The sequence below is a fragment of the Pleurodeles waltl genome, chromosome 6, assembly GCF_031143425.1.
Source record: "Pleurodeles waltl isolate 20211129_DDA chromosome 6, aPleWal1.hap1.20221129, whole genome shotgun sequence".
In the NCBI taxonomy this organism is placed as follows: domain Eukaryota; kingdom Metazoa; phylum Chordata; class Amphibia; order Caudata; family Salamandridae; genus Pleurodeles; species Pleurodeles waltl.
This window is the reverse complement of record NC_090445.1, coordinates 1,511,622,637-1,511,648,609: the sequence shown is the minus strand read 5'-3', so window position 1 is coordinate 1,511,648,609 and position 25,973 is coordinate 1,511,622,637. Positions and strand designations below refer to the sequence as shown.

General features: G+C 43.0%; 1 protein-coding gene across 2 annotated transcripts in view; it reads right to left on the bottom strand.

Moving 5' to 3' along the window:
- Positions 1-19,175, bottom strand: part of NADK (NAD kinase) — a 417,957-nt gene extending 398,782 nt beyond the window's left edge. Inside the window, exons 1-2 of one of the 2 annotated variants that reach the window (XM_069241012.1) lie at positions 19,105-19,175; positions 18,027-18,123 (exon numbers count right to left, since the gene is read on the bottom strand). In XM_069241012.1, the coding sequence (XP_069097113.1) occupies positions 18,027-18,081 (55 nt within the window). In that variant the 5' untranslated portion in view covers positions 18,082-18,123; positions 19,105-19,175. The remainder of the gene's footprint in view (positions 1-18,026; positions 18,124-19,104) is intronic. The other variant, XM_069241013.1, reaches the window with a different exon arrangement.
- Positions 19,176-25,973: the final 6,798 nt, after the last annotated feature.

Here is a 25,973-nt window from a genome sequence, read left to right as displayed (position 1 = left end):
GCCGGTCACGCGCCAATGGGGATTACCCTGTGAGTGAACACCCTTTGGTGAGAAAGCTTATGTGAGAAATGTGTTTATCGCTCCCACCAGAGCCCAGATAGTTGACTCTCTGGGATGTTAACAAGGTTTTGAACATTTCCCTGTCGTGGCAGGACAATAAGTACCTTTCTCGGAAAGAGTTGCTGCTAAATTGGCTACTCTACTGTGCCTGGTGTCGTGCAGACGAGTCTCTGATATACGGGCCTTGGATATTACAGGTAGAGTATTCACCCTCCGACGGAGTGACTTTTCACCTATCTAGAGGAACTAAATACAGTTCTCGTGTGGTTTCTTTTCCTTCCTTTCCAGGTTCCCCGAAGCTTTGTGTAGTACACTATCAAGAGCTATGACGCTATGACAGCAGAGGTTTGTCCCCCATGGGGAGAATCAACTACTGATCATACTCAGGACACCCTTCCGGACAGTGTCCTTCCCAACCATCAAGAGATGGGTGATGCAAGAAGCAGGTATCAACACAAAAACTTTTGGGGCTCACTTGGCCAGAGGGGCGATGTCCTCTAAGGCATTCTCACTGGGTGCGCGTCTAGAGGGCATTCTTAATGTGGCTGACTGGTCCTCAAACTCCACATTCAAGAGGTTTTATTTCAAACCTATTCCCCGCTTTGTGTCATTGGTGGGGGGAACTTTAAACTAGCGTAATCCTCGCCTCCCGTCCTGACATAGAATGAAATATTTCCTAACTATCGTAACGGAAAGTTTCAGTTCTATTAAGAACACAGAGGCGATGATTAACCCGCCCAGGAATGGCATGCATATTTCCCTCCCTTAATTATTCATCATAAAGGTGAGCATTCTCCGTTCTTTGTAACACTTAATGATGTTACTGTTTTTTGTTTGTTTTTTAGACGCTTTCACTGTCAGAATGGTTTGAATTTACGAGTCGTATGGCAAGAATGTCTTTTAGAAAACCTGCCATCCACCTTCCCACTCTGGATTAGTGTCGAGGACATGAATGTTAATGCATCACCATACAGTGATTGGATCACAGTGGCTGTTAACCGGATTGGTCCAGTAAGAACACTACAGTCTCGTGGGTTATCCTCTACAACCACACCAAGGATTATGCTGCTGCTAAGCTTCGTTGCAAGATATCAGGGGGGGGGGGGCAAATGGAGAGCATGACACTGAGAGAAGTCTATTTTCTTGAAATTAAAACCTAAACAAGTACTGTATGCATGCCAGAGCTACTTATTATGCCTCTGCTAATAAAGCGGCATTAGGGACGTTTTATTTTTTATTGTACAAAGTATTTCGTTCCCTTTCAATTTGGTGCTTCTGTCACAGGAACTGTGCAATTCGGTTTTCACCTATTTTGAAGAAAAAAATATTGAAGATCTGCCACTCAGTGGGAAACAGGGATTTTGTGCAACAATCTCTTCAGTAATTTGTCAGGTTAGGACAAGGCCCCTACTGCCACCCTCCTGTATTTCCAGCCGCTTAAACTTGACGATCTGATAGAATGGGTTCATTAGGTGAAGTTGTTTTCTCCCAATGATCCTTGCCCTGCATACATTTTCGATCTGACTTGTGATTCACAGAACGCAGGTATGCTTGTTCCTCTGCTAAAGAAACTCGATGCCAATCTGGCCGTATTAAGCAGATACCACCCGATCTCGCTCCTTTTTTCCTGCCAAAATAACAGAAAGTTTGGTGAATTAACAGCTCTGGCCTTAATTGAATCCAACAATATTCTTGATGTTACTCAGGCAGGCTTGAGTCTTGCATGGTATGAAGGCAGTTCTGTGGGCAGAAAACTAGGAGATCCGCATGGTGCAAGATCAAAGAGACAATGCAGCTCCTATTCTTTCAGACCTGAGTGCCACCTTCGATGCCGTCTCACATAAACTGCTCTGTGACAGGCTCTATTCAGTAGAGTGAAAATCTGTCACTGGAGGGTTTTTCATTCTTTTTCTCTGATCGATCCCAAGCAATCACCATGAACCCTTATTCCTCGAAACTTAAGCCGTTAGTTTGTGGAGTCGCACAATGATGTTCATTGAGACCTATCCCGACCTTGTTTACAGCTACAGATTTCTGTGATATCCTTTGCATATTGTCATCACTTATCAGTCCTTTGCCTCTGCTGATACTTTTAACGCATGTATGCTTGGTGGTGCTTCTTGTCTGAGAAACTCTCTCAAGCTTAATGGGGGGTAAAATTGAATTATTACTCTTCGAAAGGGTTTCTCTGATATGGTCCCCCACTTGGTGACACCTGAATTTAGCAATTGTCCTTTTCTGAGTGAGTCGGTCAGGAATTTGAGAGTCCTCTTCAGATTAATACTCTCACACCCTTGTGCTCTTTCTATATGCATGTACTGAGTAAAGTGCTCCTGTTACTTCCCACTGACTCACGATGCTCAGTGGTGAGAATGTAAATTAATTTACTCATATACCTTAATGAATGTTCATGTACCACAAAATGCAAATCTACATCTGTACCTTAACATGCTGTGTTTTAATTGTAAAATGTTTTGTTTCTGAGCCCATTAAAGTCTTAGAATTATTGAACACTCGCATATTTTAAATGAGTTTCCAGTTTTTTTTATCCAGTGTGGTACACTGCATAGTTTCACTAAACCATACTAGTAAGCATATTCTTGTTCTGAAGTTGGCTCACTACTGAACGTCTGTTTCTGTGTTGTTTAGTGAAGCAGCCATCACCTTGTTTTTTGTAAAACCATAATATTGGGGTTACCACTTAGAAACATTATGCCAGAAGCAGTCTAAAGTGGAATTGGTGAGTTGTGGGGAGATGAGTGAAGAAGTTGCATTGTCAGTGCCATCAGTATAAACAGTATACCGTGTTTGCTAGCGGTATATAGAATAAATACATCCGTATGATAATAAAGTTCCCGTATTTCTTCATTCTCACCACTGCAAAATGTTGCATGGCCTTCCTCCTCTCTCTCTTTTAGACTATTTCTAAGCCATACTTGAGTGGTCCCATATCTCCTTGAAAGCTGGAATTCTGTATCTTATGTTTTGTGTTGGCCTTTTACAGGAAGTCTTTCTTCTGGCTCCAATTTTAGATTGAACCTAAGAGACAGCGCATCTGTCAGATTGAAAAAGATCTATTGTCAACTTCCAGGAACATACAGTGAGCTTAAAGCCTGCCTGTATGCAGGGCCACTGGAATAATGAGATTGTGCGGGCATGGCGATTTTTGCATAATTGAACATTCACTGCATTTTCCACATAATTCACCATCTGCTGCTTAATCTGCTGATTTTAACAAAAAAAAAAGTTTTTAGCTCATACTGTTCAAAAGTTACTAAAACTGCAGCGACACATTGCCGTGCAGTGGAAGGGCCTTTGCAAAGCTGGACTTGTCACCTTTCTGTTGCTTACTGCTATATTTGGGTGTTGAACTGATACCAGTGGGGTGAGCCAATGTCCATATAGTGTAGTCAAGTTTAAAAATGATTAAATTATACTATTACAAATGGGCCATTTTATGTCGCATGACTTGGCATTTCTTGCTGCATAATTTACTCATCCCTGTTGCATAATTTAGTCCTCTCCTGCCGCATAATTCTAGTGGCCAGGCCTATACGTTACTATGAGCTGACTTTCTTGTCACTCTCATTTGCTTCCTTTTATTAGAAGGCTTGATTGTAATGTGTTTGTCCCTCCCCTGTAACATAGCCTTTACTTGTATACTCCCACAGTTTTTTTTAGGGATTTCCTTTTTTTCCTTTTTGCTGAAGCACTTTATTAAAGTGCATGTGTTTTTCGGTTGTCTCCCACTTGTACCTCTACCCCACTCCGTCTTTGTTATTCTTTCTCATTCTTGTACTTCTCTCTTTCCCCAAATCCGAAATGTCGTGTTGCTCTTGCCTGCTTGTGTGTTTCTTCCCATCCCCTCTGTTGCTGGTTCTTGGGTGCTGCTTTTCCCCTACCCAAGACTCCCTTTTGCATTCTGCCCTCATCCCTTCTGCTGGCACCCTCCCGCAGATTTATTTTTTTAAATGTCTCATACTTCAGCTTTTACGCAATTGTCTGTAATAATCCGAGAAGCACATGCGAGGCCAAACGTGCTACGTCATCACGCACGGCACTCACATTAGGGCTGGGATAGGATCGTTAAATCTGGGCGCTTCTTAAAGAGGCCTCCGGGCTGGGGCAGAATCGTTCAATCTAAGTGCTTGTCCCCAAGGCCACCAGAGCACCACAGAATCATGCTCCGACCTCTGTGTATAGTGCAATGTTTCATTTCCCAGTCATTGAAGTTCTGGTAGATGCCATTTCCACACAGTGCGACATGAGACAATCAGCTGGAAAATGTTGCAAACAAGGCTTGTGAAAACCCTCAACTTCAGCTAGAGGAAGTGTCCAGCATATGTAAACAGAAATGTACTCGGATGGGCGAGCGAAAAGGAACCTTCGCACGCAGCATGAGCAGACAGGAAGCCCTGAAGCACTTGCATCATTTAAGATTGTTTTCTAACATTTTATGGCTCGACATAACTCTTGTGTGGTGTCGAGCACTTTAGGAGCGGTAGGACGCCACACCGTGGCTGTGTGCGCAGAGAGCAGTAGATATTGTCACGTCACCTTATGCGAGAGGCGGTTTGACGGCCTCTGTGAACAACCAGAGAGCTGCTCTTGTCTTGGGACGCAGCGCCTAGCAGTATGAGGTGTGAGCTATCAGTAGGCAAAATATAGTTGTAATTAACAGGGCTGGATGGCTTATTTTACAGGTAATTTGGTTGGCTGGGGCATGGACACTAAGGGCCTAATTAACATCTTGGTGGATGGAATACTCTGGCACAAGTGTGACAGATATTGCGTCAGCTGCATTACGATTTCCATAGGGTATAATGGAATCGAGATATGGCGGACAGGAAATCTGTTATGTTTGTGAAGGAGTAACCAACCCCTTCCGCCAAGATCGTAATCGGGCCCTAAGACATTTTGGGCCTCATTTCGAGTATGGCGGATGGGAAAGCCAGTCCACCAAACTGCTGACAGGGTGGCCTTCGCCTACATGCTGACCTTCCCGCCGGAGTCATTATGAGTTTGTCCACTAGGTCGGTGGGTGGAAACTTCAGTTTCTGCCCACCGCCCTAGTGGGAAAAAGGCTACAGCATTGCCTCCCCCTATGCCCCTCTGCACCTGTTTTCCTGGCGGTGTTACTGCCATGAAAAGGCTGGTGGAGAACAGGGTCGTAATCCTCAGGGAGGCGCTGCAAGCAGCGCCGCCCTGGTGGATTACGATCTCCGCCAGGCTGCCGGGATCCATGATCATGGTGGAGCTGGTGGTCTAACCGCCAGGGTTGTAATGTGACAGTCCGACTGCCACATTCACAGCAGTCCTGACCGCCACCGCGAGTGTGGTGGTCTTAAGACCGCCACACTTGTAATGACTCGCTTAGGCTGCACCCACCTAGCGAGAGTGGCAGCAAGCAAAGAAAGTGGGTGAATAAGGAAGGTCTTGTAATCTGTATGGAAACTTGGGGAAGGGGAGATGCTGTCAAATAAGTAAAGTGATGCCAAATGGGAGTTGATAATATGAGCAGTTGCAATTTTGATGAGCAGTTACGTCTTTTGGAGAAAGTGGCCAAGAGTAAACAAGAAAGCATCGACAACCCCAGCAACACATTATACTTCTCTACTCTTCATTTGGAAAGATCTAATGAGGCCAGTTCTGGGGTTCACGCATGCGCAGTGCAGGCAGTGCTTGCAATGTGCTTCTTTGATGTTGAGTGTTATGGTGGTTGTGAGCAGGTGTTGCACAGGCTATGATTGAGGCAAGGCATAGTTCAGGGAGCACACAGGATCGAAGAGATGTATCGGACACAGGGTTGAAAGTGGTAGAAAGGGTATGTGTGATGTGCTGTGCTGATAGCAACGAAAAATATATCAACATCAAGGAAAGTTACACTGAGTTTGATAGCTTTTCACGCTGTTCCACCGTTTGTCCCCCCCATTTTCTTTGCTCACTGTAACACTGAGAGTGTTTCACAAAAGCTACATATTGAACCAGGGCAGATTGCTTTCTTTTTCTTGACTTCAAACTTCTCAGTTTCGTTGACAGGAATGTTGATTTAAAACTTTGATTGTGCGTTAACAAAACTATCTTTGATGGTGTTGCTGCAAGTGGTGCTAAAAACACGCCCAGAGATCAGCTAGCACCCAGGGGCATAAAGAAGGTTATATAAGAATAATTATATTAAACCAGGGCAGATCTTTGCAGTTTCTCCACGTAAGTGGCTGTTGTCCATTTGTGACGCCCTAGATAGTTTCTTGTGACAAACTCACATGCTGGATTTAAGCAGTGGTGCCCTCAAGAGTTGACTGCCCATGCTGCAGGTATGGGGTGACTAGAGATCAAGGGAATGTGAAGAAAAACGACCATTAACACCTTCATCAAATGGGCGATAGAGCTTATGGCACACATTATGCCTATCCTGAAAGCCATCTTCCTACACACATGCCCCTATTTGCTGTTTGTTTGTTTTGTACTTTCATTTAACTCGGAAAGGTTTAGGATGCAAGCAGGCAACAGCATGTAATGTCTTTTCCGAGCCTTCCAGCTGTCTGAGCATCTCATAAACGTTGATCTGTACCAGATTTTCAGATTTTGACATAAAACATTTTTCAATTTCAGTGGAACTCATTTAAATAGTCAACGGTTATCCTGAAAATGTAACATGAATATGGCCCTTTGGACACACAATCATGAATGATGCTAATTTAAGTTTGATGCCTTTTCTTGTGATGTTTCGTTAACGTTTTTTTTAAACCAAGGTTCAGGAACCTGGCTATATCTAACTTCACCACTTTTTAAAACCCTACTCCTGTGGGCAAGTGTTTACTTGGATAAAATCTTTATTTATTTTAAGTTTGACTTGTATGATGCGTGCACCATTCATGGAAAACATACATGTAGGAGGCTGGCCTGGTTTGTAGTGGGTACCAAGGGGTACTTACACTCTGTACCAGGACCAGTTATCCCTTATTAGTGTAGAAGAGGTGTTTCAAGCAGCTTAGGCTGATAGAAGGTCGCTATGGAGAGCAGCTTAGGCTGAACTAGGAGACATGCAAAGCTCCTACTATACCACTGGTGTCACATGCACAATATCATAAGAAAACACAAAACACAGATATACTGAAAATAAAGGTACTTTATTTTTATGAAAATATGCCAAAAGTATCTCAGTGAGTACCCTTAGTATGAGGATAGCAAATATACACAAGATATATGTACACAATACCACAAATATGCAGTAATAGCAAAAGGAAGTAATGCAAGCAATGTACAGTCACAATAGATTGCAATGAGAGCACATAGGTATAGGGGCAACACAAACCATATACTCCAAAAGTAGAATGCGAACACGAATGGACCCCAAACCTATGTGAGCTTGTAGAGGGACTGTAAGAAAACAGTGAGGGTTAGAAAAATAGCCCACCCCAAGACCCTGAAAAGTAGGTGTAAAGTGCACCTATATTCCCCAGAGAGCACAGAAGTTGTGATAGGGGAAATCTGGAAGGAAGACCAACACCAGCAATGCAACAACGATGGATTTACGGACGAGAGTACCTGTGGAACAAGGGGACCAAGTCCAAGAGTCGCGACAAAGTCGAGATTGGGCAGATGCCCAGGAAATGCCAGCTGAGGGTGCAAAGAAGCTGCCACCGGATGGTAGAAGCTGTGGATTCTGCTAGAACGAAGAGGACTAGGAACTTCCCCTTTGGAGGATGGATGTCCCACGTCGTGAAGAAGCTTGCAGAGGTGTTCCCACGCAGAAAGACCGCAAACAAGCCTTGCTAGCTGCAAGGGTCGCGGTTAGGGTTTTTGGATGCTGCTGTGGCCCCAGGAGACAGAGGGGGTGCCCAGCAAGATAGGGAGCCCTCACAGGAGCAGACAGCACCCGCAGAAGTGCCGGAACAGGCACTACGAAGAGGAGTGAACCGGAGCTCACCCGAAGTCACAAAAGGAGATCCCACGACGCCGGAGGACAACTCAGGAGGTTGTGCACTGCAGGTTAGAGTGTCGGGGACCCAGGCTTGGCTGTGCACAAAGGAAATCCTGGAAGAGTGCACAGGAGCCGGAGCAGCTGCAAATCACGCGGTACCCAGCAATGCAGTCTAGCGTGGGGAGGCATGGACTTACCTCCACCAAACTTGGACTGAAGAGTCACTAGACTGTGGGAGTCACTTGGACAGAGTTGCTGAGTTCCAGGGGCCACGCTTGTCGTGCTGAGAGGGGACCCAGAGGACCGGTGATTGCAGTTCTTTTGGTGCCTGCGGTTGCAGGGGGAGGATTCCGTCGTCCCACAGGAGATTTCTTCGGAGCTTCTAGTGCAGAGAGGAGGCAGACTACCCCCACAGCATGCACCACCAGGAAAACAGTCGAGAAGGCGGCAGGATACAAGGTTGCAGTAGTCGTCTTTGCTACTTTGTTGCGGTTTTGCAGGCTTCCTGAGCAGTCAGCGGTCGATTCCTTGGCAGAAGGTGAAGAGAGAGATGCAGAGGAACTCTGATGAGCTCTTGCATTCGTTATCTAAAGAATTCCCCAAAGCAGAGACCCTAAATAGCCTGAAAAGGAGGTTTGGCTACTTAGGAAGGAGGATAGGCTAGCAACACAGATAAGAGCCTATCAGATGGGGTCTCTGACGTCACCTGCTGGCACTGGCCACTCCGAGCAGTCCAGTGTGCCAGCAGCACCTCTGTTTCCAAGATGGCAGAGGTCTGGAGCACACTGGAGGAGCTCTGGGCACCTCCCCTGGGAGGTGCAGGTCAGGGGGAGTGGTCACTCCCCTTTCCTTTGTCCAGTTTCGCGCCAGAGCAGGGCTGGGGGATCCCTGAACCGGTGTAGACTGACTTATGCAGAGATGGGCACCATCTGTGCCCATCAAAGCATTTCCAGAGGCTGGGGGAGGCTACTCCTCCCCAGCCCTGACTACTTTTTCCAAAGGGAGAGGGTGTAACACCCTCTCCCTGAGGAAGTCCTTTGTTCTGCCTTCCTGGGCCAAGCCTGGTTGGACCCCAGGAGGGCAGAAACCTGTCTGAGGGGTTGGCAGCAGCAGCAGCTGCAGTGAAACCCCGGGAAAGGTAGTTTGGCAGTACCCGGGTCTGTGCTAGAGAATCGGGGGTCATGGAATTGTCTCCCCTATGCCAGAATGGCATTGAGGTGACAATTCCATGATCTTAGAAATGTTACATGGCCATGTTCGGAGTTATCATTGTGACGCTATACATAGGTAGTGACCTATGTATAGTGCACGTGTGTAGTGGTGTCCCCGCACTCACAAAGTCCGGGGAATTTGCCCTGAACAATGTGGGGGCACCTTGGCTAGTGCCAGGGTGCCCACACACTAAGTAACTTAGCACCCAACCTTTACCAGGTAAAGGTTAGACATATATGTGACTTATAAGTTACTTAAGTGCAGTGGTAAATGGCTGTGAAATAACGTGGACGTTATTTCACTCAGGCTGCAGTGGGAGGCCTGTGTAAGAATTGTCAGAGCTCCCTATGGGTGGCAAAAGAAATACTGCAGCCCATAGGGATCTCCTGGAATCCCAATACCCTGGGTACCTCAGTACCATATACTAGGGAATTATAAGGGTGTTCCAGTATGCCAATGTGAATTGGTGAAATTGGTCACTAGCCTGTTAGTGACAATTTGGAAAGCAAAGAGAGAGCATAACCACTGAGGTTATGGTTAGCAAAGCCTCAGTGAGACAGTTAGTCATCACACAGGGAACACATACAGGGCACACTTATGAGCACTGGGGCCCTGGCAGGCAGGGTCCCAGTGACACATACAACTAAAACAACATATATACAGTGAAATATGGGGGTAACATGCCAGGCAAGATGGTACTTTCCTACAATACAGTATTCTTTACTTTAAGGGCCTTCTGGTCAGCCTCTTTGAGCCCTTGATTTATGTGCTCCAGAACCTTCAGCCATTGGTTTAAGACAGTTAAAATCCCATCTTGGATCAACTCAAATGTTTATTTGAGTCTCACCATTAGTTTTTTTTGTTGTTGTTGACTGTTTGGTGTTTTCTTTTACCTTGATTGGAAAACATTCCGGGCGAACATTCCAGGTAATACAACTGGGTTTCCCAGGTGTATTCTAGGTGATACGACTGGTGTCTTATTTTGTCTGTGTTGATGGACTTTTTTGTATACTTCATTGATTTTTCAGTTAACAATATTTTCTCTTCACATCTCTGATGTTTTGATTTATATTATGCATATGTTGCAAAGGATAACAACTTTTTCTTCGTACAGCACTCCAATACGTTCGGGTCATATCTGTGCTTTAGAAAACAATCCAAATAAATTAAACAAAAGCTTCTAAAAAATCGGATGAAATGTGGAGGTTATTAAGCAGCCATGTAGTTTATCCTTTCGTCCACTGAGCACCTAAAATAACTGCTTTAACAACAGCCCATGATGACTGTTGAGACAGGTACCACAACTTTATAAACAGACAACTGACGACAGAGTAAAATTGTGATTTTAAAGCTGTGCTCACTTTAAGCCTTGGGAAAGCCCTGGGCCTGCATGCCGTAAGAGGGCAACACACATGTTAGCTAGCAAAAAGGCACATCATGAACCTCTGGAAAAGCGTACTGTAACAAAGAAACTTGAAAACCAGAATAAACTGGGCTGTAAATAATCACTTCTAACTGATTAAAGATCTAAAACTGAGAAACAGAAATGAAGTGCCGGTTAATTTTGAATCCAAGTCCTTTGTCTGAAATGTTTTGTACTCAACAACTACTCAGACTGTTTTCTGTATTTCTGTTTGGCTTCCACTGTAATATATTGACCATGTGATACAGCACTTCTGTGTTTTCTGCAGTATATCTGTGGGAGTAGAGATGCAACTTGACAACCAAGGAAGCCATCCTCCTCCCAAGATCTCCATAAATTGATTCCACTCACTGGATCTAACCAAGCAGCCCTCAGTAAATGTAAGCCTTGGTGTGCTCTTCACTTCCTGGAGTAGGCACTTGGTACCATCAGCAATGCAGTTTTTAAAGTATTCACATCATGGGCGTTTCTGCAGGGCAGAATTTCTCTCTAGGTCTTTTGTGAATTACAAGCCATGTGCTTGGCTTTTGAAATGTTTATGTCCAGAACACTATTGGTACAAAAGGAAACACATTTTACCTCTAGACCACTTGTTACAGGTTTATTCAGCATCTTCTGCAGCCACACTCAAGCTTTTCAAACCAGGTCTGCATTTTCCCCAGACAAGACTGTGTATAGGCTACTAATAGAACAGTGCTGTGTGCTGGGGTAGACTTCAACTGATCGCCTACATTATTGATGAAAGATTAAAACAGTTTAGGTGCCACAACTATCCCAGTGGTAATATATTATTATTGTTAGGTAATCAATCAGCTTGCCACTAATCTCACATGAACATAATTGCCCATAAACTGCTGTAGTATAGCCTCCTGTAGATTAGAGGGCACACTCATTCTTTTAGATAAACTTCACATTTGCTCCCGCTGAATTCCAAGTCAATTAAAAATACATACAAAGGTTGGTCCATCAGTTTTGTGTACTTCATCACAAAAGGTTTATATGTAAGGTGGTGCAATCATTCCCAGGATCCACAATCGACTGCTTCTTCTTAAGCATTGCAGGTATGTCTGTACTGGGCCATGTGGCACCTGCTTGCTCCCTGTATTAATGGAATTACATCATGGTGTTCCAGATAAAGCCTTGGTTCAAATCTTGGTCTGTAGTGCTAGTTTAACGCCCACCTAGAGATGGGGTACAGTTACTTCATCAGCAGTTAACCAGGTCTAGCCCAAAACCATTTTCAACATATTCTGTATGTGAGATGGTGCAATCATTTCTGTACCAAGGCGTATGGTTGAAGTCAATACCCTCTTACACCTCTTATTGCATTTAATCATGATATTCGAGATGGAGCGCCACACAGATTTTATCTGGTCCTTCAGTCTTTTTGTTTTTCAAAACCTTGAGGTGTTAAAAAACAGACAGTGGAACAGCTAAATGCTATGGTAATTTCATTGTGTCTACTATATGCAAAGCAATTACAAGTACCTCACTTAACGTAGAGAAATGGTTCAACTGTACACTCATTGCAACGTTCACCTTTGGCCTCGGTGGTACAGATGCATTTCTGTGAATTACTAGTCTCCATAAAGCACACTGATCATTGATTCTGACTGCCTTAATAAGATAACCTCATATCATCTTCCTTCAGTTTCATTATCTATCAATTTTTGTATTCTTTTACGCTGTAAGCCTTCAAACACATCCAGCAGCTTTGACCGGTTTATTTTCTGTGGAAACCCTCTCCTATCTCCATTTGGGTACAGAACATCTTTAGGACTGCTTTTGTTTCATTGTATAGTTCGCAGTTTTCCAGCCCGCTGTATTTAGGTTTCGTCTTGATTTTTTTTTTTCACCGTAGGAGTTCCAACCTCCATTTGTCTATTTATGTATTCATTCTTATAAAGTGCAGTCGGCTGAGGGTATCTCTGTGCTGTCATTAAGGCAGTATGAAGGTGTGCTTCAGTATTACATGGGACTACAAACTTTTTAAAAGCTATAAAAATCACTTCATAGGAGGAGCTACTTTGAAAAAAATAAAAAAATATATGGTATCCTCCATTACTAGGGTGGTGACATGGCAGAGCTCTTTGTATTGTTTTCATTTTATAGGAACAGGCCCCCAAACTATGGGTTTGTCTTAGGAAAATTAAGAAAAGTAAATTGCCCTGACACTCTGGGACTTTTCTCCCAGCATGTGATGGAGGTATTTGGGTTTGTTACAAAACAACGGGGTAACCCAACAAGTTGAAAGACCTGGGTACAGACAACAAAACAGTCCCTTGAATCGAATGGACCACGCACACAAAACATCTGCACACTAGAACCCTGAAATTGAGAAAAACAGGCGAGAGATAAAAAGCAAAACCACAACACTCTTAAATTGTAGTAGACATCAATAATCCATGAATAACGCATAGCATACAATATTTGCCCTTAATGCTAGAACAGAGTGTTAGGAATAGGTGCTCATGAAAAGATTGAAAAAGAGTTTTGTTAAAGACAATCATTCCTTGAACCAACTGCTCCAATTTGCCTTTGTTTTCTTTTTTTCGTCTCTCCTGTTTTTCTCTATTTCAGGGTTTTGTGTGTAGGTTTTTTGTGCGCATGGTGCATCAGATTTGGGGGACGTTTTGATGTATGTAACAGGGTATTTGGGAGAGTATTTTTTCTATGTGATCCTGCAAGAGAACCGAACAGGAAAGTAGTGTGGACCTTAAGGCATCTTGTCTACTACTGGATGCACAGCAGAGGGGATTTTCCCAGTGGCAATTCTGCCTTAATGAGAACAGTTTTCCCCTACACTCTAAATAAGGCAAAGGACTGCAAGATCCGGGTGGACAGAACTGTCACTATTTTTTGACATCTGTCCTGTTATCCTCCATTTGTAAATCAGGCCTATAATATCTGTGAGTAGAACATGAGCGCCTTCTGCTAGCTAGTTTTTGAGTAGTATCAGAAGGAGATCCTCTGTCTGGTCCTAAACAAGGCAAAACGTGGGATTCAGTGTTAAAAAAAACATGTTTTACATTGTTTCCCTGTTGTAAACTCTGAACAAGAGGTTTATGTTTCCCACATGTGGAAAATACTTCATTCTAGGGTAATGGTATTTTCCACAAAGGGTAAATATCCCACCCTATTCTGCCAAAATTGTAATGAGGGCCTCTGTAGGCAACTATACCTTTCTATTTTTTGAGTGTACATTTGCTAATTTTAAATGGGCAAATTGAGTCAGCTTTGAATAATTTTATGTTAAAGGAGAATGTTCAACAAACGCAGTGGATTTCTTTCCTTGGAAATGTTTTCACAATACAAAAATGTGTCAGCAGAGCAGTTAATTTCTTCTGGAACATAAAACTGCACAATACTTGCTATCAAAATTTAAGACATGTTGTGTATTTATGTTAATTACATTTATTTGAGAAACATTTACATACTTCACCACAGGATAAATGTGCACCTCAGACCACTTACATATTGTGCTTCTATGTACACGTGGATATATAGGTAGAGGGTTTCACTCCAGCCACTAATCCTTTACAAGTGCCATGTGTGTATATGTATGTATATGTTAATTTCATTTTTGTTAAAAAAAAACTGCCTTCCACCTTTGCCCCATCCCTCCTCTCTGATCATCCCACACCTAACTATTGTGACCTTCCAAACATCCTTCTCAAACTTCACCATCTGTTTTTCAGCCACGTCACCCAACTAACAGGCACACATGACCACTTCTTACAAAAACAACTTTACTTCTCCTTTCAAATCTTTCCTATCATCCTATCCCTACACTAAACGTTACTAAACACACAAGAAACCAAGAGCACAAACCTAACACAACTAATGGGCATGGAAAATAAATACATAAAAAAACACTTTTTATTAATCTACTTTAACTCAGTCTTGGTCTCCAGAGTAGCGTGTTACTCCGTGGAAAGTGCTTCAATGTCTCATCAGGGGTAGTAAGTGCTAAAAATACAATTACAAAACAAGGTCAATATGCTTGCTTGTAGCTGTGCTCCCTATGGCATAATGCAAGTAATTAAATCACTCTTTGCAAGTTGGCAAGCCAGGTAAAATGTCTGCAATGGAAGGCCCACTGTATTAACACCAGGGGAAATGTTGGTGACCTGGTGCCTGGAAATGAGGTGGCAGGCCCAAAGAAAACATTATGGCAGGACTTAACGACCCTGTATGATGCTTGGAGTCTCCTCAAATCCATTTGACGAGGCTGACAAATCCTTCAGAGAAGAGACTGTTTGTAGTTGCCGTGAGAGTACAACTCTCAAATGGAATAGTGCTTGAAAAGAAAAACTTGGCCGAAACCAGACCTGCCAAGTAATTGGGTGTGACCATGTGACATATGATATTGACTCCCCTCACACAGTCACCAGGTGAGGAGCCGATATCACAGGGTGACAGGGGAAACGCACTAAAACCACTGTAAATAGTAGTTTCCAACTTTTTTTCGGAGGTTTTTAACTGCTGACATAGCTTAATGGGTGTGAAAACACCCCAGGACATCAGCAGCACCCTCAGAAAGCTTTCATTTTATTTGTGTTTTTTTAGAGGAGGGGGATTGCGGCTGGGGTGGGGTAGAGGTCAAAAGTGTCTCTTAGGTGCTTCTCTGCACGAGGCCACGCACCCTCCAAGACCCCGCCCCTTCTCAGACTGAGATTTTTGATGAAGTTGGCAGGTCTGCTTAAACTAAAATCTGTATGTGACAAGTAAGAAGATCTGTTACATACACATAATTCTGAGCTGCCCGCTCTACCTGGCAATAAGAGCAAAGTAAACGGTGAGGATCATTGTCACCAAGGCTGTTGAAACAGAAGGTCTTATGTTACTTACTTTGTGGCAACTCTGATGTCACAACAAGACAGATGATATAATATTTGGCAAAGTGCTGGTTAACAAGAGAAAAACGCATCGCCGGCAAAGTGGCAGCCAGAGCACAAGTGAGGGCTATACACACCCAGTCGAGAAATAAAAGAGTCCATTCAGCAGGGACATAAGCTTTCTTGTGCACTTTAGCAAGAAATTTGGAACAGTGCGAGAGTCAGTTACAAGACACTTCAAGACAACATATATTTTTGAATATCGTTATTAGCGTGCACCATGTTACTCACACTTCATAGCTGTATCACTAATCCTGGTGCAGGAAGCCTTCTTACAAGTCCTACACACCTCTCTCGGACCAGGTCTCATAGAATATTCTTACATGCTCTTAATGCTTCCACAACCTTCCATGGGGTTTGGCGCCTTCTATGGCCCCAACCTCTCATTCTCTGCCACCTACCCCGGTACAAGAAGTCTTCCAACAAGCCCCCACTCCCCATGATACAAAGAGCATTATAACTAACAAGTTCTCCATGTCTCCACCACTTGCCCTGGTCCCCCGCAGACTATCATGACATTAATGCCCTCACTCTCCGAACAAAGATGGTGACACACGCATTGCTGACAACCCTGATTGACCAAACCATGACTACTACATATGCCTCCATAAAACTACAAAAGTAAAAGTTGCAGTCACTGCTTGGGAATCGACAAGGGATATTATTTCAAGTAGCACTTTTGGTAAAATTGATGGTTCCCTGTTCATTTAATTGCATTGGCTTATCAAGGCTGTGAGTCATTCTGATTCTGCATTGCGTATAGGTTAATTCTGTATGAGATGAGCATGCAAATGCTATGGTCTGTGAGCACAACCATCTCTCTCTCGTGCTCTAGTTTCTGAAGGACCAGCAGCAAAGTCCTACTCTGAGACATAACAAGGAAAAGTTGTTTTAGTTCGGCAAGAATTCGGCATAATACCCACTTTTACTTAAAAATACAGGCTTCAAAATGCCTAATGTTGGCCACCGTTTTCAATATTAAATTAAGACTGTTCAATGATAGATTTTCGGGAAGTTAAAGGGTAGCTCACGCCTATCATGTGCTGAGGAGCTGCAGGAAATGCTGTGCAGAGTTGCACACTGAAATGCATTTCCTGCAGTTCCGGAGGACATAAAATTGATGAGCTGCTTCTTTCATTTCCTGATATTTCTGAAAGTTGGCCGTTCTTATCTGAAGAATGCGTCTTGCCTACCAACTGAGCTTCATGTGGGGCGTCGACTGTGGGTTACTTCCAGATGCCCATACACAGATTGTCCATCAGGACCGGATTGCAATCACATCCCTTTTTCCACTCCCTTGTTGCTCTCACAAAAAGTAGATTGACTGTGTAAAGGAAGGTAATGTCTAAGAATTTGCATTCTGCTGAGGCTGTTTGTAGCTCGTCTTCCCTGTCTTTCATTGGGCTATCAGGCGTTATGACACCTCCAAAGATGGAAGGGGTGAAAAAGCATGGGATGTATAAGTAGCTTGACACATTGATAGGCAAGGTCGGATGAACAGCCAGAAAATAAAAGATAGGAACTAACTGGTGGTGTAAATGCATTACAGTTGATTCAGCAAGTGATGCTTAATTACACTTGGCCTAGTCTTTTTAACAGTAGAATCCTGCTAAAATGCTGCCAGCTCATATTTTATATGGCATAAGGAAAAATCATTTAGGAGCAAGGAAGAGGCTCTAACATACCGGTAAAACATCTGCCAATGTAAATCTTCACAACAGAAGGATATAAAATAATGAATATTATTGAAAACAGATTTACAAGCAGTGAGGGGGTAATGAGAAAATAAACACTAATAGAAAGTTATACCTCACATGAGGTTTACAGCTTTTGCTACAAGAAAATTAGCTCATGCTTGTCAAAGACGTTGCATATAAGTAATGAGATGTGATAACATGGTATGGTTTAGAGTAATTCAGACAGGTGGGAAAAAAAACAAGGAAGCCACTGGTGGATCATTAATGATGCTTAGATACTCTTTCTAGATCACTCCATTCCAGAAATCACACAAAAGCCTGGACTTTTATTACACAGACTACTGTAAGCTTGCCCTTCAGTTCAAGTGGTTTCACTGGTGGGAATCAACACCATACCTACCAAAAGCCATTAGAATCTTAAATTAAATTCTGTCCTATATAGGCATGCGCATAATTTTAATGTGAACGTTGCAAAATTACTCAGATTTTTACATTGCAAAATTTCACGTAAGTTTTGGAAGTGGGTGCCTGACTCTAGAAAAAAATCTCTCGCCAAGAGAGAATTTCTGCTGAAATCAGCCTCTTGATGATCTCATATGGCTCATTTTTACGCAATATATTGTCGCATGAAAAATTACACATCTTAATGCATCACTTGTTCTAGTGGACAAGAAGTGTTAACATTAGGTTTGGGGCCATGAATAGAGGTGCAGATGGGCATTAACCTTTTCATATTTCAGGAGAAGACTTTTTAGGGACATTTACTATTTTTGATTCATATAAACTTCATGTCATTTAAAAAATATATTTACCTCCGTTAAATGGTTGGAAATCTCCCAGAGCTTCTTCTATCCCACTCGCCTCCATGTTTTTGAAGCTTCCAGATCACTTAGTTTTTACAAATTTAACCTGAAAGTCAAAAATGTTTGAAACTCCTCTGTTATCTCAAAGAATATTCGAAAAAGAATATGCTGTGAGCTGTAACATACATCACATATAAATTAAGGGTATCGTTGTTGAAAGATGTCCAAGAGATCGACCATCCACTCTACAAAGTGGTGCTAGGCTACTGTGTGATGAACTTTGAAAGAGGTATTTATATTATTGGCTAAATCAATGGCGTTCTTCAAATAAACTCAAGAAGGATGCATGGGGCTGATAGAGGAGTGACACACAAGAATATTTAAAAAAAGACTTGTTATACATGTGTTTTCCTTATTTCAGTATCTTGGTGTTATTTTTTATAAATCTGATTATCATACTATGCTATGTTCATTTTGTATTTCTGTAGTATATTTCAGCCATTGCTTCTTAGTGCTGCGGCCTGTCACAATGTGTTTCTGCTTGAGTGTGAGATTTTTAGTCTGTGTCTGTGTTTCACCAGAGCCCATTTTACCCATGTTTGTCTCTCAATGAAGATGTCTCCTTTGCCCATATTTTGCCATGCTTGAATTTCCTCAGTGTCTGTTTCCTCATGTTCAGGTTTCCCACATCTTCAGAATCCTCATTTATGTGTAACTCAATCATTGCAGGTGTTTTTTGTTTGCATACTGAATGTGTAGTCCTTCTTTGCAATTTATTAAAATAGAACTACAAGTCCCAGGATTCAAATACATTTACTGGACTGGATGAACTAGTCACGCGTGGAACTAGGAATCTTGAGAGCAGTTCATCTTTCCCTGCACCCTCCTGACCTCCACGACCCCTCCCATACCCAGTCCTCCCAGCGTTAAGCTGGGCACCCAGATTCATTTGTTGCTGATCCTGGACTGCATTAGTAGGGTGAATATATGGGTGTTTCTTAGTTGTTGTTTTTTGTTTGTTTTTTAACCTGTTCCTGCAATTCTAGCTAGTATTTAAAAGACACACAGGGACGTTTCGTTCACTTACCTCTGTCAGGATGAGTGTGGCACGCAGTGCCACCTGCACACAAATGCCTGGTTTTATAGCACAGAAAAACAATTGCAAAATGTCCTTTAACCGCATTGTTGTCGACCCGCCTTCAGGTTTCCGCGAACAGGAACAAAGCAACAGGGAACCTTACAAAATTTCCTACGAAGGTTGGATAATTAGCGGTGACCTCACAAAAAGGTCTCGCTAAAGGAAGTGGAGAGTAGTCTATGACAGGATTCATTGTTTACAAAGTCATCATCCACATATTTGTCAGAATTGAGTGGAGGGCGGGCATCTTCCACTATCTAAAGCTCAGGCGTACGGGCTTTGGGGCAGGAATTACCCAACTCCGAGACAGAGTTACGAAACGCACAACTCTAGTACACGCCCTCGGAATCCCGGCTCCTGGCCAATCTTCCCTCTGCACCAAGCTGTCTGAGGGTTTTGGTCCATAAAGTGTCTGGATTGCAGTAACCATCACCACCTCACAGACCCTCACCATCTCACAGACAAGGCAGTACCCGCAGCCAGACCCACTGATTTTAATAAAGTATATGTATAGTGTACCTACTTATAGAGGCTTATAGCCAGCTCTGTTTAACCATTGGTCTATCGTTGTGTCATTCATTCCGCACACGGCGGTATGCAGCATGAACCAATGGATCAGCCAGTTTCAGCCATTGACAATTTCACAGTGAGTGTGTTTTTTTCCCCCAGTCTTTCACAAAGAGCACGTCCATACTCAAAGAATTTCCCTTACATGCCAGGGACAACTTTGGCAATGTGTGCTTTCTAAAACTAAAATTATGTTTGCTTTTACCCATTGTTTTTTTTTTTTGCTTGAGGAGGGCCTGGCAGCTTCTACAAAAACAAATTTCGCAAAAACCATGGCAAAACAAAGCAAGCATTGGCAAATCCGGACCTGTTGAGTTTACCAATGCTTGTTTTTAATCCAGCTAACACAGACAATGTAATCTTCGTACATCCCACTGAGCTCTCATGTGTGGTTCATCATTTATGGAGTACAGTGCTACTTGTCCACTTTAAGTGCTCCTGCCCCCAACAAGGATAAGGAATATTATACAAATAAAAATTTAAAAAAAATTATAGTGCATTCTTTGTGCAATGGTCTCACCTAGCTGGATCCATTCTAAGAAGATGCTTCATCTGGAAGTTAATATAACCAAATTCATCATCACCATTTTCTGCGGGCGAACCCTTTCTACACATCCCCTCCATACTTGCAAAGAGGGCCCTTGACTGACTACTACAACAGCATGAGTGGATTCGTAGGCTGTGTTTATTTCATCTTTTTGCATTCATAAGTTTTATATACTATTCACCTGGGAAAAACTTGTACTCTACATGTGTGAGTTGCACGGCAATCACAGCCTGAAACCTGTAAACTACACATTCAATAACTCAAAAAAACATATGGAAGTATTGCATAATTTATGGATGCGTGGGAGGTCAATGGGTACAAAGTGTTCAGAGTCCCAGGAGTGTACCCATGAAAAGCAAGTTTCAGATGGATAACCAAAGACACGCAACACAATTTTGTAAATGGGACCTAATCATAAACCTTTTACTTTCCGGTAATCTTCATTACTCTAAATTAAGCACTCCTGGTTTTAGTCATAACCAATGCACTTAAACACATCAGATAAATAAAATTTTAGTCCTACTACTATTTGGACTTCCTCATAAGACTCCTCCCTCCCAGTGGAATATCCTACTTTGACAAGCAAATTAAGTGTGAGCATTGAGGTGTGGGAGGGCTTGATGCGGACTGGTGCAGTGAGCACTGCAATTGAAGTAATAAAAATTACCAGTAAGCAGTAGATTCATAACCTCCTCATCAGAGCTCCTCACCTAGAGATAACTAGTGAGGATATAATAAAAAAGCTTCCAATGCACCAATAACGTTTTTCAAAGATATTCATTTAACCAAATCTCTCTCTTTTTTTTAACTGCATACAATTACTTAATTGCAGGTCAAAGTTCATCTGTAGCAAAATTTTACGAGGCATCTTATTTAGCTTCAACCTGTAGTGGAACTCACAAGTGTTATTTGTGGACCAAGAGGTTGCCTTACATATGTCCCACAGGAAGACCCCAGCCAATGCAGCTAAGGAAGGGGAGACTATCTTGGTCGAACAACCTTATAAATTCTCCAGGACTATCCTACCTTCCCCAGATGATTTATAAGCCTGCAAAACAGTTTTCTTGGCTGATCTACTCAGTTACTCAGCGTGGCCGTTGTGACCATCTTTTCCTTATTCATAGCACCATATGCTACAAGCCGAGAACAATAAAGGATGAAAAATTTCCGTTCTTTGTAAATAGATTAATAATGTCTTTTTAATGTCTAATGATGAAAGAATAACAGTTTCTGAATCTCAGGTACAGGTACAATCGCTCGTGGAAAGTAAAAATGTTTTGAACTTTATGCCTAAACTTAAGCTCCGACCTCAAGACTCTCTTGGGATAGAGAAAATTGATCACCAAGGGTTCTTGCTTGCCTGATCTTTTAACCAATGTTATGGCTATCAAAATAGACACTTTTTCCGTTATTCACAAAATATCTGCTGTATCAAGCGGCTCAAAGGGATTGTCCTGTAAACATTTAAGCACAGAAGACAAATCCTAGCAAGCAGCTGGAATGTGCACTACTGGCCTTTTAAACCTGGAATTTTGTAAAGGTTTGTAAATTAGCAGAGTGACCATGGACATTTCGAAATATCTCTGGGTGCTTCTTTGAAACCTCTGATTGCCACTGATCAAGCCGCCAAGATCAAGGGGGATAATCCCAATAAAAAACATTCCCATAAGAAAAATCCAATTATGTACAACTGGTTGCATCAGTGACATCTTAAGGTTTTGTGGGACTCTGGAAAATACATATTTTGCCCGGGAAGGATCCGGAACAACACACCCAGAACCACGCCTGCGTTGTTCACGAAAGAGGAATGACACTTGCCTGAACAACACAGGCCTTTTTCTCTGTCTTAACCACACATGTGCTGAACAACGCACATGCGTGGTTAAGGCAGAGAAAAAGGAAGACCATTAGGGGTGGGGCGGGGGGGTGAAGGGGTTGGGGTGGTTAGGTTATTTTATTTTTTAAGGGGTGGGGGTCCGTACTATGGTTTTTAGGGCAAGGTGAGGGAGTCGGGGTTATTTTGTTTTTAGGGGCGGGGTGGGGGTTGGGGTTATTTTTGTATTTAGGGGGTGGGGGAGTTAGGATTTTAGGGGTGGTGTGGTGGGGTCAGGGTAATTTTGTATTTGAGTGCTTAGGGTTATTATTTGTTTTTTAGGGCGTATTTTTTTATCAGGTGTTGGGGTGGATGTCGGGGTAATTTTGTATTTAGGGCAGGTGGTGGGATTTTAGGGGCAGGGGTGGATGTTTGGGGTAATTTTGTATTTAGGGTGGGTGAGGGACAGCTTATTAGGGGTGGGGGTCAGGTAATTATGTATTTAGGGCGGGGGTGGGTTTTTAGGGGTGGGGGTTGGGGTAATTTTGTATTCAGGGCAGATGGTGGGTTGGGCTTTTAGGGGCGGGTGGGGTGTCAGTAATGTATTCAGGGCAGGCGGTGGGGTCGGGTTTTTAGGGGCAGGGGTGGGAAGTTGGGGTAATTTTGTATTTAGGGTGGGTGGGGGACGGCTTATTAGGGGTAGGGGTGGGGGGTCAGGGTCATTTTGCATTTAGGGTGGGGCGGGGTTTTAGGTTTGGGGGTCAGGGTCATTTTGTATTTAGGGCGGGTGGGGGGTAGGCTTTTTAGGGGCTGGGTGAGGGGGTTGGGGTGATTTTGTATTCAGGGCAGGCAGGGGGTTGGGTTTTTAGGGGTGGTTGTCAGGGGTCGGGTAATTTTGTTTTTACGGGTTGGGTAGTTTTATTTTTGAGGGGGTGGTTTTAGGGCTCAGTGTGGGTGGGGGTATCGAGGTAGTTTTTAAAGGTGGGGGGTCTGGGTACTTCTGTTTTTAGGGGCAGGGGTTGGGGGGTCGCAGTAATTTTGTTTTTAGGGGTTGGGTTGTTTTTTGGGGGGGGGCCGGGGTTTGGTTTTAGGGCTTAGGGTAGGTTGGTGGTATTGGGGTAGTTTTTAAGGGTGGAGCGGTCGGAGTACTTCTGTTTTCAGGGTGGGGGGTGGCATGCGACAACCATGCATGCCGTTTCCACACATGCCTTTACAACGAAAAATCGTTGTAAAGGCATGCGTGGTAAAGGCATGTGTGGAAACAACGCAGTCGTTGTTCCGACCACATTTTCAGGCATGCGTGGTTGCCGCATGCGTGGTTCCATCATACAACCATTTTGCCCTCACCAATTTTGAACAATTTAAAATATATTAGCCCCCTTTCAACTCATTCAAGACCTTTTGGTAGCAAACCCTATTTAATTGATTGTTAACCTTTGAAAAACGTGTACGGGCAAAAGAAGCAGAAAGCTCAAGCTAGCTTATCTCCACTATTCGAACAGTACCAAAAGAAAGTTTCAACAAACATTCAGAAAGCCATTTCTTTTTTAGTCTGGACCTATTTTTACTTTCAGCAACATTTTATGTGGAATTCAGTGGCTAACTAGCTTATTGTCCCAACTGTAGAATAAACATGCTAACAGTATCCTGTTAGATGTTTAATGGACTACATTGTAGCTCTGGTGGCTGCATAGTTGTAATCACAAATATAACCCCCTTTACTACTGGCTTTTAAAGAAACAGAGAAAATCACAGCACAGTTCTCAGGATTTTCAATATTCCAGTGGTTAAAATATAATATCTCCCTTCTAATTTCTCTTCCATACCATGTCACATTTCTCTTTTGTGTATTGTACACTTCTCCGGCTAGACCCTTACCTAAGACCCTGCTCTGTATCAGAAATAGTATGCAGCAGTATACAGAAGATGGACACAGACACAAAGTAACATTATAGTGGAGAACATGAAGTAGAGAGAGAAGGGGTTAGAAATAGAGATAATGTAGAAAGATGTGTGACTTAAGGAGAGAAATAAAGTAAAGAGAAAGGTGAGTTAGCCAGATGGAATGATAGAAATGGGTAAAAAGAGGATTATATAGGTAGAGAAAGAGCGGGAAAAAATAGGAAAGGCTTGAAAGTGCAGTAGAGACACCGAAATAGGGAGAAGGAAATGTAGAGATATGAGACAGAGGAGTACAATATTCAAAGGGATGAGGTAGAAAGAAAGGTAATGTAGAAAAAGAGGTGGATTAGAGGGAAGAACAGGCAACAAGATGTAGAGGCAGGCAGAGAGACTTGAAAAACAAAGAGGTGCAGGGTGAAGGGAGAAAAATGAGGAGAGGTATAGAAAAATTGGCCCGGTAAAGAGAGTAATGAAGCAGAGGAGGGGGTGAAGGGTAAAAAGAGAAATATGGTGTAGAGAAAAAAAGATTAGGTATACACACAAAGTTGTGAGAGAAAGATATGGTGATTGTAGTGTTGGGGCCCTAGGCCCCCATCCTACTAAAATGGACCACACGGACACGGTTGGTTGGTAGGCATAACTGGCCCTGGGCACGTGCGCCCGGCCCCTTTTATTGCCAGGGTCACCTGACCGGTGACGCCTGTGTTGGGTGGGTGTGGGGTGTATGTGGGAGGCCAGCCCTCAGCAGAGAGGCTGGCCAAACACTAGAACGTGTCCAGCAGGACACTACAGTGATGTAGAGAGCTATACAGGAAGAGATCAAGAGAGATAGTTGAGGCGAGGGATGAGCTGAAATAGAGATGGAAGTTTAGAAAGAAATATGTGTTTGAGTGAGAAAAAGACAGCTATAAAAACGTGAGTTGATGATGGAGAAAAAGGAGTGGAGTGATAGGAAACCGAGATAGCCAGAAGGAGGTAAGCTATTTATAGAGATGAAGGAAATGGAACAGAAGTAGAATGAGCCAAAAGGGTAGGCGGAGAGGTGACTTAGTGAATTAATGGTAGAGTAACTGGAGAGGTTAGGTTTTGAAAGAGAGCAACAGAGTAGAAAGAATAGTGGTAGTGAGGTGGAGAAAGGAATGAAATAGGGAGGTGAGGAATGTGATGAGGTAGACCAAGGGCTTAGGGAGATGTAGAGAGAGAGAAAGTAGTAGAGACATGGAGAGAGGTAAAGAGGTAGAAAAGATAGAGATGTCATTATGTGACAAGTGAAGTCGATAGATAAGGGAGTCCAGATGGAAAAAACAGTGAGGCAGTTGGGAGGGACGAGGACAAGAGATCTGTGCTATAGAGAGGGGATCGAGGGTGATAGGTGTAGGTGTAGGCACAGAGAGTGATAGAGAGGGGCAGGGTCTTGAGAGAGAAGCAGGTGGTGATGAAGTTGAGTGAAGAATAGTGGGTCTATTTAGAAAGGCGTGTTGTAGACAAAGGTGAAGTTCAAGGACCTGAGGTGAGGGGACTTAGAAAAGGAACGATGGAAAGGTTACGAGAGAGGTTTAAGGTAGAAGTGAGGTGAAGTAAGAGAAGTTAAATGCCACCAACTGTTTGGGAGTGCAATGTTTAAGGCTGTGCAGGTCAGGCACGAACACCAAGGAGCAGATTTATTATTCTATAGCGCAACTTCCAAAATTGTTGTGCTTTGTTGTGCAAGTGAGAGAAAGCAGAGATCTATTTATTTAAAAGACCGACTTCTACTCACCACATCTGTGCCTGTGGCACCCAATAGGCTGCCTATTGCTAGGCAAACACTTTGGACCATGGTGCAGGGGTGGGTGCGTGTGCTAGCTAGCATTGGATCTGTACTGGAAGCATACTCTTCCAGTTCAAAGCCCTATGCCTAGACTATTTTAAAACATTCCACACATTGTATGTGTGCTGTACAGTGCAGTACACATGCCATATGTGGAATACCTGGAGAAATTAAAACAT